This window comes from Brassica napus, chromosome A6 (genome assembly GCF_020379485.1).
Source record: "Brassica napus cultivar Da-Ae chromosome A6, Da-Ae, whole genome shotgun sequence".
Lineage (NCBI taxonomy): Eukaryota > Viridiplantae > Streptophyta > Magnoliopsida > Brassicales > Brassicaceae > Brassica > Brassica napus.
In genome coordinates this window covers 12,090,623-12,111,501 of record NC_063439.1, presented here as the reverse complement: position 1 = coordinate 12,111,501, position 20,879 = coordinate 12,090,623, and the positions used below count along the sequence as shown (strand labels likewise).

Genomic DNA, 20,879 nt, shown 5'->3' with positions numbered 1-20,879 from the left:
GTGAGAGTCGATGTGAAAGCGACACATAGGAAACTAACTTCTCAAATAATATTATAGAGATATTTTCATGCTCATATGTTTATAAAATATATTTTCCTTTTGTAAATAAATATTTCGTTTTTATTTTAATATTTCGTTTTTATTATATATTTTATTTGGGAAAATAGAAAGAGAAAATTAAAATTTATTTGTTCAATTACTCTTTTACCCGCAAATGCAATATAGGCATAGGGCAATGGTGTCTAATAAGTTTTTGTAGCCAGCTTTTTTTTTAGTTGATAAAAATTATAAAATAAAATTAAAATGATAATAATTATATGTAATATTTTAATTTATTAAGAATATATTTTTAAATAATCATTGTAAGAATTAACGTGAATGTGACACATAAGAAAGTAACTTTTTTTTAACAACTACTTCTCCAATAATATATAAAAATGGTTTTAAATATTTGTTTGCTTAAAAAATTTACGGATATCCATAAATGAATATCGAATCGAGTCAAAATTAACGAATAAAATACCCTCCCTATATATATATATTATATGCTCCTTTGGCGGTTTGAATAAACTTGAGGTTTTCATCAATTATTTGTTACATTTTTTTCCTTTTGACTTTTGGTTATAAGTTAGTTATTGGCTTATGACCAAGAAAAAATAAAAGTTTAGTTACAAAAAATGTAAGTATAATCTGTCTGCGGTATATGATTTCTCCATTATCATGCTGCCTAACATACTGGAGAAAGTGAAATAAAAAAAAGTTCTTAGAAAAAGCTTCAAAGAAACTGGTAGTGAATTTTTGAACAAAAAAAAGAAAGAAAAGAAACTAGTAGTGAATTAAAACACGTAATGAAGATATGTTAGTAAAATGATTGGTTTTCGTAAACCACACGTGATATTAATGTTCGATTTTGTAAAAAAAAAAACAGTTTTTGATAATCTCGAAAAGAAGTAAGCTTAAAATATATGTTAGTTTCTAAACGAATATATAACAACGTATTTATTTGATTTTTGGTATAAAAAATCTACTCAGATATATGAAATTGACAAATTAGTGAACACCCACGTTGCACATGCTCTTAAAACCCACCTAATTTATATATTTAAATAAACATTGAAGAAATACATAAAAATAAAAACTTTACAGCCTTCAAAAAAAAATATTAGAAAAACAGCAATGGGCAGAGAGAGATAGAAGTAGAACTGTAAAGGACGTCGGGAGGAAGACCGTTGACGAAGTCAAAACCGAACAGCAACCGTCGATCTGAGGCGGCTCAAATCTCATCCACACAATCTTCCCATCTCCCTTCTTCTTCCGCGCAGTTACCGCGAAAACTCATCTGAAACTCGTCTTCTCATTTCAGTCCCTCATCTAACTGTAATATAATTATATATATAAAGGAGTCTCACACAATACCTTCAGATTCACTACACCTCAAACACACAACAAGTCAAGCTTTGAAGTTGACTTATCGCGATGAACAACGCCGGCGGCCAATATCCTGATTTTCCGGCGGTGCAGACGCACGGAGGACAGTTCATAAGCTACGATATCTTCGGTAGTTTATTCGAGGTCACATCCAAGTACCGTCCTCCGATTGTTCCAATCGGTCGAGGCGCATACGGCATCGTTTGGTATGTTCGCTCATCTTTTGATCTTCTTAGTTTCTGGAGAGATGGGAGTTTTGATATATTTTTTTGTAAATCGGGATTGGTGAAGCTCTGTGTTGGATTCGGAGACGAACGAGCTAGTGGCGATGAAGAAGATAGCCAACGCCTTCGATAATCACATGGACGCCAAGCGTACACTTCGCGAGATCAAGCTTCTTCGTCATCTCGATCATGAAAACGTTTGTTATTTTTTCTTTACAAAAATATCTGCAGAAATTAGATGAATAATTATATTAATACGGTTGTTTTTATTACAGATCATAGCTATAAGAGATGTGGTTCCTCCACCACTTAGAAGACAGTTCAGTGATGTTTATATCGCCACTGAGTTAATGGACACTGATCTTCATCAAATCATCAGATCCAACCAGGGCTTGTCTGAGGAACACTGTCAGGTAATAAAACTACTACTCCTCTTGTTTTTTTTTTTTTTGAAGATTAATAATTTGTTCCAAGAAACATGAGACTGACATGAATCTTCTTGAAACAGTACTTCTTGTACCAGCTTCTTCGAGGGCTCAAGTACATCCACTCGGCTAAAGTTATCCACAGGGATCTAAAGCCTAGCAATCTTCTCCTGAACGCCAACTGCGATTTAAAGATCTGTGATTTTGGTCTTGCTAGACCCACTTCAGAGAACGAGTTTATGACTGAGTATGTTGTTACCAGATGGTATAGAGCACCTGAGCTTCTGCTGAACTCATCCGATTACACTGCTGCTATAGATGTTTGGTCTGTTGGTTGTATCTTTATGGAGCTCATGAACAGAAAGCCTTTGTTCCCTGGTAAAGACCATGTCCATCAGATGCGCTTATTGACAGAGGTAAACAAGCAAAAATACATATTCTTTTTAGCATGGATTCAAGATTTGGCCTGTTTTGTAATATGTGTGAATCTTGCAGTTGCTTGGCACACCGACAGAATCAGATCTCGGTTTTACACACAACGAGGATGCCAAAAGATACATCCGGCAACTTCCCAACTTCCCTCGCCAGCCGTTAGCTAAACTGTTCTCTCATGTTAACCCGTTGGCCATTGATCTAGTTGACAGAATGTTGACGTTTGACCCCAACAAAAGAATCACTGGTAAGTGTATTATACGTATACATGTTCTGTTTCTGTCTTTTCATCATCATGGTTTGATTCAAACTTAGTTTAAAACGTATTATCTTGTTGCTATGTGTAGTTGAAGAAGCTCTGAATCACCCGTACCTAGCCAAGTTGCACGACCCGAATGATGAGCCAATCTGTCTAAAGCCATTCTCTTTCGACTTTGAACAACAACCTCTAGACGAGGAACAGATAAAAGAGATGATCTACAGGGAAGCCATTGCACTCAATCCAACATATGCTTAGAAGAGCAGCAACCGAATGAATAGCCAAAATATCCATCCGAATCGCTACCCCCTAGTATCTTTGCTTGTTCTTTTATTCATGTACCCTTTTTTCCATGTGTAATCCTATTTGTTTGTTTAACATTGTATTACTGCTAGTGAGTGAGTGCATGTAGCTCTTATGTAAAAGTACTCCAGCTATGAAATATTTTCTTCACATACAAAAGGAATATAGTATAGAGTTCTGTAATATTCTCTCATCAAGCCTGACTTTCCTGTTCTCAAAATTAGTGGGTTCCATCATGGTATTGTTAGCAGTCTATTTTACATTCAATGATTTTTTTATGATCTTGGCTCTAGGTAGCTGCTTGCATTATTGAAGTATGTATGGCCAAATCATTGGAAATAATTTGGCAAATGGGTATTAATTTAGCAATATCCATGACAAGACAATTTTTAGAGTTGACTTATTAAAAGTTAGATAGGATAAAAATGTTGTCTTCACACAGGCTGTTCGAAGCTGACAGTGATGGCTCACCTCAAATCAAAGGAAACGCTTTGTGTTTTATACCTTGTTTTTTTAACGTTTCTTGTTGGAGGCTGCTGCTCGTGGGGAATAAAATATCGTGACCACCATCGAAAGTCATCTTCTTTAAACATTGTCTTTGGTGTATCATTGCTTATATATATATATCTTCCAGCATTTCAGGCCATTTATAACAAACAAACAAACAAAAAAGGTAGAAGCTGTCTACTTGATTTAGAGACATGGCAGGTGATGCAGAAACACAAATATCAAGCACCAAACGCCATGGTGGAGGTTGGATCACCTTTCCATTTATGATAGGTGAGAAATTCTGTTTTCATCTTTCTCATAACCGTTAGAGCTTAGAACAAGAACCTTAAAGGTATCTATGTTTCTATGGTGCAGCGACGTTGTTAGGCCTGACAATAGCTGCGTGGGGATGGTTACTAAACTTGATCGTCTACCTGATTGAAGAATTCAACGTGAAGAGCATCGCAGCAGCTCAGATTACCAACATTTTCAGTGGCTGCATCTGTATGGTTCCAGCCATTGGAGCCATTGCTGCTGACTCTTTCTTTGGAACCATCCCTGTTATCTCAGTTTCTGCTTTCGTTGCTCTTGTCGGCGTATCTCTGCTGACACTAACAGCTGCGCTTGACTCCTTAAGACCCAACCCCTGTGACACTGCTTCAAGCCTATGCCAATCACCTTCGAAAAGCCAGCTCGGTGTTCTTTATACGGCCATAACTCTAGCCTCTATAGGAACAGGTGGGACACGGTTTACTTTAGCAACCGCTGGTGCGAACCAGTACGAGAAAACTAAAGACCAAGGCAGCTTTTTCAACTGGTTTTTCTTCACAACGTATCTAGCCGGAGCTATAAGTGCAACCGCCATTGTGTATTCTGAAGACAACGTCAGCTGGACCTTTGGGTTTGGTCTGTGCGTAGCTGCTAATTTCTTCAGCTTTTTGGTTTTCATCTTAGGGAGAAGATTCTACAAGCATGACAAGCCCTTAGGAAGTCCCTTCACAAGTCTACTTCGCGTCATTTTCGCCGCGGTATTCAAAAGAAAAGCTGTGGTTTCCACCAACGAAAAGGACTACCACAGTGAATCACTCTCAATGCCCACAAATAGTTTGAGGTAACAAAACATCCTTGAGAACAGCAGTTTTATTGTAGCATTTTTATTTTTTGTGAAATGATTAGGAAGTTCTGTGCCCGAAAGCCCGTACACCTCCTCCCTAGGGCGAGGTCCAAATTAATGTTAAATAACTCTTCTTAGGAGAGTAAACCCTTCCCAAGGATAATTGAATCCATGACCCCTTAAACCCCTACTAGGTGATCCAATAGTTTTAACCACTAGGCCAACTCCTCCTTGGTTTCCATTCATTGCAGCATTGAGAGGCCATTCTAATGATTTTTTTGTTTATTTCTCAAACACGCAGGTTCTTTAACCGTGCAGCGTTGAAACAAGAAGACGAGGTTAAACCAGATGGCACAGTTCACAATCCGTGGAGACTATGCAGCGTTCAACAAGTGGAAGATTTCAAAGCAGTCATAAGAATCATCCCTCTTGCGTTAGCCATAATATTCTTGAGCACTCCAATCGCGATGCAGCTAAGCTTAACAGTTCTTCAAGGTCTAGTGATGGACCGGAGGCTTGGTCCTAACTTTAAAATCCCTGCAGGCTCTCTACAAGTCATCACACTTCTCTCCACTTGCTTATTTATTATGGTCAACGATCGGCTTCTCTACCCATTTTACCAAAGGTTAACGGGGAAGTTTCTCACACCGCTCCAACAAGTCGGTATAGGCCATGTTTTCAACATTCTAAGCATGGCTGTGACTGCCATTGTTGAAGCAAAGCGATTGAAGATAGTAGAGAATGGTCATTTCCTCGAGTCATCTTCTATTGCTGACATGTCTGTCCTATGGCTATTCCCTCCTCTAGTCATAGTAGGAATCGGTAAGGAACTGATTTTCAGACCAATCTATCAACTTGAACTGAGAAAATAATCATGTTCATGGTTTTGGCTTGTGCTTGCAGGAGAGGCTTTCCATTTCCCAGGGAATGTAGCTCTGTGCTATCAAGAGTTCCCAGAGTCTATGAGGAGCACCGCAACGTCCATTACATCGGTGGTGATTGGGATATGCTTTTACACAAGCACTGCTCTGATCGATCTGATTCAGAGGACCACCGCGTGGTTACCAGATGACATAAACCATGGAAGAGTTGACAACGTTTACTGGGTGTTAGTCATTGGAGGAGTCTTGAATCTCGGCTATTTCCTCGTGTGTTCTTGGCTTTACAAATACAGGAATCTCGAGGATGATGGTCACGAAAAAGATGTTGCGGTTTCACACTCTACTACTTTGTCCTCATGATCTTATAAGATGAAGAGTGAGAGAGACAGAGAACATGTTATTTGTTGTCGGTATCTTCTAGTGTTCTGTAATTGTGTGAAAGTATCTTCACTTTGTAGCCACTGAAAAGTTTATATATTTTGCTTTATTTCTTCTTCCTCTCAAACTTGTTCTCTCTGCATGCTGCATGCATGTCTCAATTATGTTGAATACTATAAACTATAGGTTTTCTCTCTTAGCTACTATATAAGTATTCTTCATCCATGCCAATCTGATTCTCTCTCCGACCATAGGTTTGAACCTCATTCTTCTGTCATATCGAAATCTTCTTTTTGTCTATTTATCATGGTTAACTATTGGTTTCTCAATCCATATTACTAAAAGAAAACAAAAAAATTCCTCACACGCTCAACATCCTAAGCACCGGAATTAGTAAAGAATTTATTTCGAGTGTCATTCCATTCCAAAAACTGAGATAAAAAATGATATCATGTTTTTGGTTTTTATCTTTTGCTTGCAGGAGAAGCTTCCCAGGGAATGTATCTTTGTGCTATCAAGAATTCCCAGAGTCTAATAGGAGCACCACAACTTCAGTTACCTCGGTGGTGGTCGGGATATGCTTCTAAACAAGCCACAAGTGCTGCTCTAATCAATGTGGTTAATTACTATATGACATGAACCATGGAAGAACATGTCTTCTGTTGTCATCTAAAGTTCTAACCTTTGATTGGAAGTATCTTTTCATTCTTCTTCTACTTAGTCAGTTCTTCTAAACGATTTCTCTCTCTTGTTCTTGCAACAACAGTTTCGGTTAAAGCTTGCTGCTGGTTTAGGAGTTAGGTTCGTGGTAGGTTGATGGTGGTTCAATTAGGCAACGGTCTAATTACTGGTTTGGTCGTAGGTTTTATCGGAGGATTTGTCCATTTCCGGTCAGTTTTACCTATATGGGTATTCTGGTTAAATGGGTGTATATGGTCTTGGTGGTTTGAGCTAGAGGCGGTAATCTCTGGTTATTTCTACCGAACGAAGGCATCGTCGGTTTGTTGGTTTGCGGGTTCAGGGTGGATTCTAGGCTCGGTATGTTGCGGTTTAGCGACTCGGAAGCTGTAGGAGCTGTGCTTTCTGGAGTTTGAGGACGCCCTATCTCTCGGTATTTGGTGGTAACCAGATTGTCTCTTCTAATCTTACCGGTGTTGTTTGGTCACCATCGCCTCGTTAAGCTCTTGTCCTTCCACCATCGGGCCGCTCCTCTTCTAGTTTACTGTTTTAGCTGTCATGTGTTGTATGCTTGTTGTTTAGTTTCATTTCATCCGCTTCTAGTCATCTTTGTATTTTTGTCAAAAACTGAAAAGTATAGTATAATCAACTTAATGGTAAACTTCATTCTTTTCTTCAAAATATGAAGATCTTCAAAAAATGAAGAAGCATGTTCTCCAATGGTTTGCTTCCTTTTTTCTTCAAAAAGGAATATTTCAAATATATTATTTTTCTTTTTTAACATTATTTATCAAAACATCTTTTACTTTTGCTAGTTTACTAATTTTACCCAATTATTTTATTTTAACAATATTTCACCACAATTGCTAATTAATATTAAATAAACATTATCATACAATATAATTAGAACACATAGCATAAATAAATTACACAAGAACACTACATTTTATAAGGAAGCATGAAATATATATTTTTCCCACATGTGATGAATTAAATTGTTTCGAAGAGTGAAATGTGCTTCTTGATCTTTAATTCTTCTAAATCGAGCCAATTTTTTTTGAAAATGAATATTATCATGCTCTTCGATATCAACCTCTAGAACTGGAACTTCTCCACCAACTTCAATTGGAGCATCAAGATCACGCTCATATTCAATTATCATGTTATTAGAATTATACATTTAGTCATTATGTCATGTAGCACATCTTTTTTCCAAAAACGAGCTGGTCCTTTCACAATTACAAAGCGTGATTGAGGAACTCCAAAGGCACGCTCCACATCTTTTTGACATGCTTCTCGTTGTGTAGCAAAATATTTCTTCTTTGAACCCACTGGCTCATGAATAGTTTGCACTATGGTAGACCATTTTGGATATATATCGTCGGCCAAATAATAACTCATATTATATTCTTTGCCTTGAATGATATAATGAGGAGGAGGTGCAATACCTTGAGCGAGATTGGAGAAAAGATGTGAAGACTCCAAGACATTGATATCATTATTGCTGCCCGGCATCCCGAAATATGCATGCCATATCCAAAGATCATAATCTGCAACAGCTTCAAGAATTATAGTTGGTGATCCACTACGACCTGCATATTGTCCAGCCCAAGCGATCGGGCAATTTTTCCACTTCCAGTGCATGCAATCTAAACTACCCAACATTCCCGGAAAGCCTCGCTCTTCACCAATCTTCAGAAGTCTTGAAACATCGGTAGGTATTGATGACCGTAAGTATTCATCTGAGAATATTTCCACAATAGCCCGAGAAAATATTTTCATACTTTCGATTGCTGTGCCAATATATTCATCAGTAGCATCAGCGGGCAAACCATAAGCTAGCATCTGAAAGACGGATGTTGCTTTCTGAAGAGATGATAAACCAAGTCTTCCAGTTGTATCATTTCGCTGTCTAAAGTAGTTGTCATGGTCTTCGAGAGCATTAACAATACAAAGGAATAAAGAACGAGACATAAGATATCTCCTACGAAACATGGTGTCGTTGTAAGTTGGATTCTCTGAGAAATAGTCGTTGAACAATCTTCAATGTGCGCTTTCTCGATCTCGGTGGATAAAAGAACGTCCAGGAACTGAGCCTCCATGAATCACCTGGCTGCTTTGTAAATTGTTATTTTCGATAGCAGAATGTTTCGCCAATTCTTCTTGCTCATGACTATTAATCATTTCTACATTTTCAGCATCATCATCTGAAGAGGATGAAGAAGAACTCAAATGTAGAGGTGAATTTTGTAAAATTGCAATTCATTTTAAAAGAAGAAACTTAGAGTGTGTGAAGTAAAAATTAAATTTGTGAAAACCAACAAGGATTTCTACTATATATAGATCATTTTGAAATCACTTTTATTGTAATATTAAATCATATTATTTTAGATTGAAAAATGTGAGAATCTTTGAATCACTTTTTCATTGCACTATCAAGTCATGCCATAGTAGATTGAAAAATGTGAGAATCTTTGAATCACATTTTCATTGCATTATCAAATCATGTCATAGTACATTGAAAACTGTGAGAATCTTTGAATCACCTTTTCGTTGCATTATCAAATCATGACATAAAATATAAAATTATATAAGAATATTTGAATCAATTGCATTATCAAATCATATTATAACAAATTAAAAAAAGTGAGAATCTTTGAATAAACTTTTCATTGTATTATTAAATCATGTCATAATAAGCTTAAAATGTGAGGATTTAAATTCACGTTTTCATTGTATTATCAAATCAAGTCATAGTTGATAAAAAATGTGAAAATATTTAAATTCACCTTTTTATTGAATTATCAAATCATGTCATAACAAATTAAAAATGTGAAAATCTTTGAATAAACTTTTCATTGTATTATCAAATCATGTCATAATAAGTTAAAAATGTGAGAATCTTTGAATAACTTTTTCATTGTATTATCAAATCATGTCTTATAAATTAAAAAAATTTGAGAATCTTTATTGTGTATAAATAACATTTTGTGTTCTACATTTTCATTCACAACACTGAATCATAATATTTTCTATTGCATCCACATCTTATTTTAACTTTGTTTACAAAATTCCGTTACGTTCTGCTGGAAATACTCATGAAGAAGATAGATTTTTATGTCAAGTATATATGGAAATATCTCAAGATCCAATCAAAGGTGTTTATCAGTCGTTCGACTAATTCTGGTCTCGTGTGGCAGCTGCTTACGAGAACGAAAAATATGCAAGTTGGAGTGAACGTACAAAAAGTCTATCCATTGTCGAATTCAAACTATTGAGAAAGCAACAAAGAAATTGCATGCATCACGCAATGTGAAAACAGACGTCCAAGTGGTGCTTCAACTGATGACATTGTAAGTGTTGTTTAGTTTGTGTAATATATATTTTACTTACTTTGCAATAATGTTTTAAAATGATATTCAGCTTAAACAAGCCAAGTTAATGGTATTGGATGATCCAAAATACAAAGGAGGTTAGAAGTTCGATCATGTATGGAGCATTATAAAGAATTGTGAAAAGTTTAAAGATGGTGACACATGCACAAGAAAAGTATCAAACTCATGTGGTTTCGGAGATACAAATCCAGAATTGGAAAATGTTACATCTGATTATGCTACACAAGAATCTCCAAGTTTGTCTATTTTTTTCTATAAATTTAGATGATGAAGAAGATAGAATGGGTAGATCTAAGAAACCAATTGGAGTGAAAAAAGCCAAACTCAAAAGAAAAATTGATGATCAAACATCACTTGTTATTAACACCTTGGAGAAGAAAATAAAAAACTACTGGAGAAATTAGAGAAAACAAGCGCACAAAGGCATCAACGTTTGGAGATTCAAAACAAGAATTATGCTTTAAGGAAGTTTTAAAGAAGAGAACACAATTTTATTTCGTGATTTGAACTCCATACAAGATCCTAACGTTCATGCATACATTCAATCTGAGCAAATCGAATTTTAGTAGAAAGAACTGAACAAACAACAAGCTCAACAGTCTTCTCAAGCAACCACTTCATTTGGACAATATTTTAACAATTTTAGTGGATCTGGAAATGGTTTACTAGATTATTAAGTGTTAGTTTTTGATGTGCTAAGTTTTTTTTTATATTTAGTTTGATGTTTATCAAGTCTTTCGGTTTTTATATTATTTATGTAATTGTGTTTCATCTAAATATTAGTAAAAAAAAGAAAAACATGTTTCTATTATATTTAATATTTTAAATTGATTGAATAAAAAAAATAAAAACTTTTAAAGTAAGTTGGTAATATTAGCTCTTATAGTTTATTTAAGTAAAATTTAAGAACAAATTAAAGTTGAGAGACTAATCTGTAACTAAAAAAATGTATCTTAAAAAAGTGAAAAATAACTCAGATGGTCTTTTCACATTTTACCAAAAAAAATAACAGTTTTGGTTTCGGTCAACTAAGTCTCACGACACTTTTACTGATTATGATAGGTGGCATAAGGAGAAAATTATCATTGTATAACGTTATATATATATCTTCCTCCTGATACCACTATGGAAGATTTGGTCAACTCATTTTCACTTTCTATAACACACCTGATTTTTAATACAACAGAGGATAGAATGTCAAAACGTGGTTAGGTGCTTCTAAATGTAAACCATTACCAAATCATTTCAATAACATAAAATAAAACGTTCACTCGTCAAGGTGTACACGTTTTCAGTTAACCTTATATCTTCTTCTTCCTTGATAACAACAGATTAAACCGCAGATACTCATCAAATTCAGGGTCAGTAAATGATATCTTTACGGTAAAGACTTTATCGATAATTTTATACTAGGCAACGTTTACTCTCTTTTTTTTTTACAGATACATAACCATCAAGGAGGCTTCAACTTTCGTGATCAGTACACGACTATAAAAAAATTTAGCACAAATCTTGATCAAATCAGTCTCGGGAAACTCTTAAAAAATTTCAGAATTGACATAAAGACTATACAAAGATGATTAGTGGATACTACTATTGAAGATCTGGCTAGATCTTTTTTAGTTTTTATTATATCCACCAACGTGATATTGGAAAACGACAACAGTAGATGAAATTTCACATTTTGGCTAGCTATTTTATAATCAGAGCAAACAAAATCTATACCAAATCTTGCACCACGCAAAAGTTGACATGCATTTCGAGATTATATATAGTGTTAAGGCTTTTACATCGTCAGCAGACACACAAACATAAGTCAGAAGTAACTCCTGATTGTTCTTTCTTTCATGGCTGATTTAGTCTCTGGTGACATAGAAGTGCAACACTCTGGCGATCCAAGCAGCAAGCGTGGTGGCTGGATCACTTTTCCCTTCATCATCGGTTGGTGTTTATATATTTTTGTTATTTTTATGCTCTATGTTTTCTGTGTTCTTGGGCTCAAAAAAAGCATAGACAGGTGATACTGGTTATATATGGTGCAGTTACGTTGTTAGGACTGTCCATAACTTCTTTCGGGGTGATACTTAACTTGATCGTATTCTTGATCGAGGAATTCAACATCAAGAGCATCGCTGCTGCTCAGATTTCAAATATTTTCAATGGATGTCTTGCCATGTTGCCTGTTGTTGCAGCCATTCTAGCCGACTCTTTCTTCGGAGACATTCCCATCATCTTGGCTTCTACATTCATTTCTCTGCTCGTAAATCCAAAACTCATCGAGGCTCTACTATCAATTTATACAAAAGGCTCACCATTTCCAAAACGTCTTTTTCAGGGCATCTCTCTTTTGACTCTTATCGCATTTTCGGACTACTTGAGACCTCGACCGTGTGAACCGGGCTCAATCCTATGCCAATCACCATCAGACCTCCAGCTTGGGATTATATATGTAGTCCTAGCTCTAGTGACTACTGGAACAGCTGAGACACGAGTGGCTTTGGCATCTGCTGGTGCAAACCAATATGAGAAACCTAAAGATCAAGGAACCTTCTTCAACTGTTACTTCCTCATGGTAAATACAGGCGCGATCATTAGCGCGACAGCAATTGTATATACTCAGGACAATGCTAGCTGGAAGCTCGGGTTTGGTCTCTGCGCTGCTGCTAATTTAATCAGTTTTATCCTTTTCATCTCCGGGAAGAGACTTTACAAGCATAACAAACCTATGGGAAGTCCCTTCACAAGTCTAGTCCGTGTTATAGTCGCTGCTACAGTGAAAAGAAAGGCTGTTATCTCATCCAAAGACGAAGATTATTACCACCATGGGCTCGGACAAAAGAACAAGAATTCTGCTGTAGTGCCCTCCCAGAGTTTCAGGTGAAAACAAAAAAAGCTTGAAAAATTCATTAAACTTAAACCAGAACTGAAAGAAAGAGAAATTACATGTGCAGCTTCTTTAACCGTGCAACATTGAAGACGAAAGGGGAGAGTGGCGACACAACTAATAACAAATGGAGACTATGCTCTGTTCAGGAAGTAGAAGATTTCAAAGCCGTTCTTCGACTTCTTCCTCTGTGGCTATCCATCATCTTTGTTAGCATTCCTATTGCTGTGCAATCAAGCTTGATGGTACTCCAAGCTCTAGTTACGGACCGTGTGCTTAGCCCTCACTTCAAAGTTTCGGCTGGATCTATCCAAGTTATAGCAATCATCTTCTCATGCATCTTTATCATAATGAACAACTGGCTTTTTTATCCCATGTACCATAAGCTAACCAACAAGGTCATGACTCCGCTTCAAAAGATTGGTATGGGCCATGTTTTCACAATCCTAAGCATGGTGATCTCCGCGGTTGTGGAATCAAAAAGGCTGAAAACAGTTCAAAATGAGCATCTCATGTCAGTGTTATGGCTGTTTCCTCCTTTTGTGATATTAGGAATAAGCGAAGCCTTTCAGTTACCGGCCCATATTGAATTATTCTATGGAGAATTCCCAGAGTCGTTACGGAACACGGCGACATCATTGACCTCACTAGTGATTGGAATTACGTTTTATTTGAGCACAGCTCTGATCGATCTGATCCAAAGGACCACTGCGTGGTTACCGGATGATATTAACCACGGAAGAGTTGATAATGTTTACTGGGTTTTAGTCACTGGTGGTGTTTTGAATTTTGGCTATTTTCTTGTCTGCTCGTGGTTTTATAATTACAGATTCCTCAGGGATAATGGTCAAGAACAAGATCCTAAAGATGTTATAATCTAAAGGCACACCATGTTTTGGTTGAATTTAAGTTATGTGTTTGTGTTTGCAATGATAGCTCATGTCTATGTTTGTATAGAAATCGAGAACACCTTGATTGTAAGATCACACACAAGTAAATAAGAACTCTTCTTATTAATCCTCAATGCTTTAGAAAACTATCTCAAAAACTAAAGCTCTCACAACTCATAAGTTATGCTACACATTAGCATCTCCTTATATATATCTCATAACTTCCTAAACTCATTAGGTTTAACATAAGTCTATATTTCCTAATCCTTATCTCTTTCCATAACTCATTAGGATTAGGTAGCTTGCTTCTTAAGCTACTTCAAGCTTAATCCAACATTCTCCCCTTTAAGCTTGAAGCTTCTATTCTCCAAATCGACCATGCCAATGTAGTCTCTCATCTCCTTGAATTTGATTCTTCCTAATGCCTTTGTTAAGATGTCAGCCTTTTGTTCTTCTCCAGGAACATGCTCTACTTCTACTTGCCCGTTTTCTACACACTCTCTGATAAAATGATATCTCTTGTGTATGTGTTTACTCTTTCCATGAAACACCGGGTTTCTCGTCAATGCAATAGCTGACTGATTGTCAATCCTGATCAGCACTGTTTCACACGGCTCCCCTGTTACTTCGCTCAACAAATCTTGTAACCATATCGCTTGTCTTGCAGCTTCTGTCCCAGCCATAAACTCAGCTTCACATGATGACAACGCTACTGTATCTTGTTTCTGTGAACACCAGGATATCGGACTATCTCCAAGGTAAAATATGTGACCAGTTGTACTCTTACCATCATCTGGATCTTCGTTATGGCTACTGTCACTATACCCAATAAGCTTTGGTACCTTTGTTGTTGATCTCGAGAATGAAAGCCCATACGCAAGGCTTCCTCGTACGTACCGCAAGACTTGCTTCATGGCGACTCCGTGTGGTTCTCGCGGGCTTTGCATATATCGACTAAGGACTCCAACGCTGAAAGAAAGGTCAGGTCGAGTATGTAGAAGGTACCGTAAGCACCCAACGTTCCTCCTGTACCTCGTCGCGTCTATCTCTTTCTCGGTTTCAGCTTTAGATAGTTTCAACCCCATCTCCATTGGAGTTTGACAAGCGTTGCACTTGTCCATACCGTCTTCCTCTAGAATCTTTGATGCATATCTCCTTTGAATAAGAGTTATTCCATTCTCATGTTGATTGACCTCGATCCCAAGATAATATGTAAGTCGTCCCAAGTCACTCATATCAAACTTCCCCGCCATGTTTGCCTTGAATTCTTGTATGACTTGTGAATTGGTTCCTGTCACAAATAAATCATCCACATACACAGCTACCACAAGCAAGTCTCCATTAACTAACTTTCGATAGACAGAAGGTTCCTTTGCACATTTTACAAACTCCAGCTCGCAGAGAATGGTGTTGAGTTTGTTGTTCCATGCTCTTGGTGCCTGACGCAGTCCATACAATGCTTTCTTGAGTTTATAAACTTTATTCTCTTCACCCTTCTTCTCAAAACCTTCTGGTTGTGTGACATACACCGTTTGTTTGAGCTCTCCGTGTAAGAACGCAGTTTTTTACATCCAAATGATGCACTTCCCACCCGTGTGTTGCAGCAAGGTTAACGAGAAGCCTTATGGTTTCAATTCTTGCGACCGGGGCGAAGACCTCGTCGAAATCAACACCATGCCTTTGCACATATCCTTTAGCTACCAGACGTGATTTATACTTGTTGATGCTTCCATCTGCATTGCGCTTAAGTTTAAAAATCCACTTCAAGCCTATAGGCTTTACTCCACAAGGAAGATCAACTAGAACCCATGTCTCATTCTTCTCAATAGACTCAATCTCTTCTACGCAAGCTCGTGTCCACTCCTTTGACTCCTTAGCCTCCATAAAGTTCCTCGGTTCGTTATTGAGGTACATCAATATCTCTTCTCCGAGCTCTTCTGCCAATAGAATATAATCGTCTAGGTACTTTGGTTTAACGTGTGCTCTTCCTGATCTCCTTAACACTTGAGTTTCTTGTTCATCGATCTCACCTTCATCATCATCGTCTGAGACATTGATCACGGGTGTTTCCTCTGTATTTTTACCACTTGCTTGACCTATACGCAACTGCTCTGTTTCGGTGGCTATTCCATGATTACCGAATCTCCCAAGTGTTACTACGAAGTTCTCGTTATGATCTGCATCTGTCTTGTCCGTGCTCCAGTTCCAGCCTTTAGCTTCATCAAAAACGACATCTCGATTCACTATAATCTTCCGAGTGTTGGGATCAAACAAGCGATAAGCTTTTGATCCTGGCTCTGTTCCTAAGTGAACAAGCATACGCGTGCGATCGTCTAGCTTTCGAAGGAGCTTTGCTTCGACTTTGGCGTATGCTATGCATCCAAAGACCCGTATATGCTCAACGTTTGGCTTCTTCTTACGATACCCTTCATAAGGCGTCACTTCTTTCAGTGCTCGAGTGGCGACCCTGTTGATTATGTATGTTGAATGCCGTGTTGCCTCGCCCCACATGTAGTTAGGTATATGCATATGCTTCATTATGCTTCTCGTCATCTCCATGAGAGTGCGATTCCTGCGTTCTACCACCCCATTCTGTTGGGGTGTATATGGAGCTGTAAGATGTCTCCTTATCCCGGTGCTCTCGCAATAGTCATTGAAATCTCTTGACACGAACTCTCCTCCTCTGTCCGTTCTGAAAGTGATAATCTTCTTCCCAGTCTCTTGTTCCACCGTTTTTCTCAACCTTTTAAATTTCTCGAACGCTTCTGATTTCTCCTTTAGTAGTATGCTCCACATATATCTTGTATGATCGTCTATCACAACAAATATATACTTCTTTCCTGCAGGTGTATTTGGTCTTATGGGCCCGCAGAGATCCCCGTGTAGGAGTTCTAGTGTTTCACTTGCTCGGTATGTAGTTGCTTTTGGGAATACTTTTCTTGCTTGTTTACCAAGTAAGCACGATCCACATATCTCTTTCTCAACACTTAACTTCGGAATCCCAATCACTAGCTCCTTTTGTATCATAGCTTTAAGACAATCAAAGTTTATATGTCCCAGACGTGAGTGCCATCTCCTTGACTCGTTATTTGTAGACGCATGAAGACATGTGTCTGGTTTTAATCCCATGTGAACCTTATAGAGCCTGTTTCTTGATCTCGTGGCTTTTACAAGAAGTTTTCCAAGCTTATCACGCATAGTTAGCTCGTCTCCTTTCATTCTGATATCGCAGCCTGCCTCTGTGGCTTGTCCCAAACTTATGATGTTACTTCTAAGATCAGGAATGAAGTATACGTCTGTCATCTTTCTCGGGTCTCCGTTCACGTCGACGAAAGATATTGTCCCTTTTCCTTTAATATCTATACGCGAGTCATCACCGAACCGTACTTTACCTGTAATGGTGTTGTTGATCATCGAAAAATATCTCCTATCTCCGGTCATGTGATTGCTAGCACCATTGTCGAGATACCATATGTTTTCTTCCGTCGCAGTCTCGTATTTTTCTGGCAAGACATTCTTCTCGTTTAAGAATACAACCTCATGCATCATCAGCTCATCAGCCTCCTGTGTCTCAGTGTTATCATTCTCTTGAGCCTCTTGTAACTTAAGTTTAAGGTCCGGACATTGAGCAACGAAGTGGCCAACTTTATCACACCGGTAGCAAGTGACTCTGGACGCGTCTCGTCCTTCGTATGATCGTCCTCTGCCCCGGCCTCTGTAGTTGCCGTAACGACCTCCTCTGCCTCTACCTCTATACGAGTTCCCGTAGTAGTTGTACCCTTGTTCTTGATTTGATCGGCTTTGTTGGTCTTGTGAAGGTCGATTTTGATTAACCTGTCCATCTGTTGGTGTGTACATCAGTTTTGGCTGATCATCTTCTACTTCCTCATCTTCCTTAATGCGTTCTTCATATGCTTTTAGACGTCCCATAATATCCTCAAAGCTCGTTGTGTTTAGGTTCAACACTTGTTCAAGTGAGGCTACTATGTGAATATACTTCTTACGAGGAAGACTTGAAAGAAACTTCTTCACAAGTTTCACTTCTTCGATGTGAACCCCCAGAGAAGCTGATTTTGCCGCAAGCTCAGATAATTTTCCACCAAACTCGTCGATACTCTCCGTATCCTTCATCTTTAACCTATCAAAGTCATTCATTAGCGTCTGGAGTCTTGCTTCCTTTACTCGCTCAGCCCCTACATGTCTGGTTTTAATGGCTTCCCAAACTTGTTTAGCTGTCTCGAGTTCTCCTACCTGCAGTACAAGTGCTTCTGGTATTGATTGAAACAATAGCGCCACTGCCATATTATTCTTCTCGCCGGTTGTTGCTTCTTCTTCTATCGCTTCCCAAACCTTATGCACTTTAAGGGCAACCTTCATCCTCATGGCCCAAACAGTATAGTTAGTTGATGTAAGCATGGGACATTGGATAGAAGAGGAAGCTCCTCCTCCCTTTACCTTCACGGTCGCAGGAACTAAATCACTCATGATTTTGTTTAAGCTCTGATACCAAATATAGAAATCGAGAACACCTTGATTGTAAGATCACACACAAGTAAATAAGAACTCTTCTTATTAATCCTCAATGCTTTAGAAAACTATCTCAAAAACTAAAGCTCTCACAACTCATAAGTTATGCTACACATTAGCATCTCCTTATATATATCTCATAACTTCCTAAACTCATTAGGTTTAACATAAGTCTATATTTCCTAATCCTTATCTCTTTCCATAACTCATTAGGATTAGGTAGCTTGCTTCTTAAGCTACTTCAAGCTTAATCCAACAGTTTGTGTTTTCTGTAAGTTATGTATGGAATGGAAGTACCTTCAACAATTACTACTATCAATTCTTTGAAAATTTCGTAAAAATAAACCAACTATTTAGTTATATCCTTATTGTTGCGACTGATTTTATTACGGTTTATCCGTGCATGACACTGCAAATGCAACAATTCGACAAACAGCTTGAACCAGTTGCGAATGTAACATGATCTGCTGTAGCGAGTTTACCGAATGGAATGATCGAGATGTAGTTGAGTCAGACTTGGAAACCGGATCTGTAGCTGACCTAGATGTTACACCATCACAATCGGCAAAAAGGATTGAGTTAGAACAAACTCAACTTGGAAATAATCAAGGTTTGGTGGTTCCATGAGACTTTTACACTGGAGATATCAGGGTTTGGAAAGCACTCTGACAGTTCCTCACATCAATGATATCAGGCGAATATACAACCCTGATACATGCTTATGGTGGAAACTAAGAATATAGACAGTTATGTAAATAGTGTGATTAAGGATCAAGGATATGACCACTCTTTTGTTGTCATGGCTAACGATAGTAGTGGTGGGTTAGTTATGAGGTGGAATGATGGGGTTAAGATACATTTTTCGGGAACCCCTTCTTTAAACAAGACTGATATGTATGTTGAACATGGAAGTAATATATTTTTTTTGACGTATATTTATGGTCATCGGGAGATAAAATCTAGAAAAGTTTTGTGGGAACATCTTGGATCAAAGAAAGGCATAAAATGTCTTGGATCAGCTGGAGCAAAATCACAAAATCAAACATGATGGAGGGTTAGGAATCAGGAACTTGGAAAACTTCAATCTGGCTCATCTGGCAAATCAAGGTTAGCAAATTCTAACCAATCCATCCAGTTTTTTAGCTTGAGTTTACAAAGCTAAATATTTCAGACATACAATTTTCTTGGACACCAAATGCTTCACAACATCAAGCTACATTTGGAAAAGCATTATCCAATCTAAGAACCTTCTCAAAGCTGGTCTTAAATGGATGGTAGGGAATGGAGGACATAATAACATATGGAAAGATCCCTGGATACATTCTAAACCAGCACGCCCAACAACAAGATTAGGAGGAGAAACTCATCCACATCTCATGGTAAAAGACCTCATCAATAATATCAGTAAAACATGGGAGGAACAGAGAATCAATATTTTATTGAGTCAACATGATGTGCAGTATGTTCTAAACATTAGACCTAGCATAACAAATGGGGAGGATAAACTGATATGGAGCTACACCAGGACATCTGGATACCACCTGCAAAGACAAATCAAAAACCAGAATGATCAACTGCAAGGAGGTAACAATTTTATTTCAGAGGATATTTTATATGCTCAAATTAATCCTAGAGCAACTTACTCTCTCAGATAAGATGTTCGGTTGTAGTACTTAGGGATCAAATCCACAGAGACTCTAAGATAACACAATAGATTTATTGTTTTCGAAGTAATGCTAGAGAGTAATGATTTTAAATCAGTAAATAGATAGAGATTGGGTGACCAAGGTAGTTGTTCGGTTGGTTGATTGAGGTTGTAAACAATTAAAGGTAAATAGCTAAATTCACGTAAATTCTCAGGTATGATAAGTATGCTTATCCTGTGGTTTATCAGAGATTTAAGAATATTAATTGTTCTCGAACTCATACTTAAGTTATAATCTATCAACTCTCGTATGTAGAGATTATCTAATTCTTAGACCTAGAAATCCAACTCTCATACGTAATTCCTAAAGGAGCGTCGATCGATGCTTCCTATGGATTACGATCGATGTCTCGAATTGATTGTCGATCGATGTATCCTATGGAATGTCGATCGATACTGACTCTTGCAAGCTTTAGCGAATGGTTTTGATGTGTTCTCTAACCAGCTAGATCAACTTTCATGTGCACCTAGCTGATTAGATCATTCTAGTTTAATTCAGGCAACATACCAAGTTCTCACTTGTACCAATCAATCCTAAGATCTAAGTTCAGGAGTATTAATCCTAACCCTAGCAATAAGAACAACTATATGGAAAACTAATTAAATCACCCTAACAACAACACATATTTAGCAAACCATAAATAAAACTTTGAAGAATCCTAAATCTAACAATAGAACTATTCAGACATATTCATAAGATGCATTATGATGGTTTGAATAATACTGCAATAGAATAAATTAAAAGACAAAATAGAGTAAAGAAACAAAGGGAATTCAGGATCTTCCCTCTCTCAAGGTGTTCAGATATCTCTCTCCAATCCTATGTTTTCTCTCTCTAGAATAGTATGAAGCATAGTCGTCCACAAT

General features: G+C 37.5%; 5 protein-coding genes across 5 annotated transcripts; 3 read left to right on the top strand and 2 right to left on the bottom strand.

The window, feature by feature from the left end:
• Window positions 1-1,073: 1,073 nt before the first annotated feature.
• LOC111198635 lies at window positions 1,074-1,339 on the bottom strand. The gene is given in 1 exon segment (XM_022687460.2): window positions 1,074-1,339. A coding segment is annotated over 1 exon segment (177 nt). The 3' UTR covers window positions 1,074-1,162.
• A 137-nt stretch (window positions 1,340-1,476) lies between these two features.
• LOC106347512 (mitogen-activated protein kinase 3) lies at window positions 1,477-3,026 on the top strand. Its single transcript, NM_001316289.1, is given in 6 exon segments — window positions 1,477-1,634; window positions 1,720-1,849; window positions 1,928-2,065; window positions 2,161-2,493; window positions 2,573-2,756; window positions 2,857-3,026. Coding segments are annotated over 6 exon segments (1,113 nt in total).
• Window positions 3,027-3,450: 424 nt separating this feature from the next.
• On the top strand, window positions 3,451-6,045 carry LOC106347513 (protein NRT1/ PTR FAMILY 2.7). The gene is made up of 4 exons (XM_013787072.3): window positions 3,451-3,851; window positions 3,936-4,671; window positions 4,976-5,496; window positions 5,578-6,045. The coding sequence occupies exons 1-4, from the start codon at window positions 3,773-3,775 to the stop codon at window positions 5,913-5,915; spliced, it is 1,674 nt and encodes a 557-aa protein (XP_013642526.1). The 5' UTR covers window positions 3,451-3,772; the 3' UTR covers window positions 5,916-6,045.
• Window positions 6,046-7,769: 1,724 nt separating this feature from the next.
• On the bottom strand, window positions 7,770-10,493 carry LOC125609940. Its single transcript, XM_048781565.1, has one exon. It carries the CDS (start codon window positions 8,604-8,606, stop codon window positions 7,770-7,772), a length of 837 nt encoding a protein of 278 aa, XP_048637522.1. The 5' UTR covers window positions 8,607-10,493.
• Window positions 10,494-11,853: 1,360 nt separating this feature from the next.
• On the top strand, window positions 11,854-13,771 carry LOC106350167 (protein NRT1/ PTR FAMILY 2.3-like). The gene is made up of 3 exons (XM_048734787.1): window positions 11,854-11,947; window positions 12,049-12,883; window positions 12,958-13,771. The coding sequence occupies exons 1-3, from the start codon at window positions 11,854-11,856 to the stop codon at window positions 13,769-13,771; spliced, it is 1,743 nt and encodes a 580-aa protein (XP_048590744.1).
• Window positions 13,772-20,879: the final 7,108 nt, after the last annotated feature.

Coding starts and splice junctions, on each gene's coding strand:
- LOC106347513 (XM_013787072.3), top strand. CDS start 3,773: ATGGCAGGTGATGCAGAAACACAAATATCAAGCACCAAACGCCATGGT. Junction 3,852..3,935: donor CACCTTTCCATTTATGATAG/GTGAGAAATTCT, acceptor TCTATGGTGCAG/CGACGTTGTTAGGCCTGACA. Junction 5,497..5,577: donor TCTAGTCATAGTAGGAATCG/GTAAGGAACTGA, acceptor TTGTGCTTGCAG/GAGAGGCTTTCCATTTCCCA.
- LOC125609940 (XM_048781565.1), bottom strand. CDS start 8,606: ATGTTTCGTAGGAGATATCTTATGTCTCGTTCTTTATTCCTTTGTATT.
- LOC106350167 (XM_048734787.1), top strand. CDS start 11,854: ATGGCTGATTTAGTCTCTGGTGACATAGAAGTGCAACACTCTGGCGAT. Junction 11,948..12,048: donor CACTTTTCCCTTCATCATCG/GTTGGTGTTTAT, acceptor TATATGGTGCAG/TTACGTTGTTAGGACTGTCC. Junction 12,884..12,957: donor GTGCCCTCCCAGAGTTTCAG/GTGAAAACAAAA, acceptor TTACATGTGCAG/CTTCTTTAACCGTGCAACAT.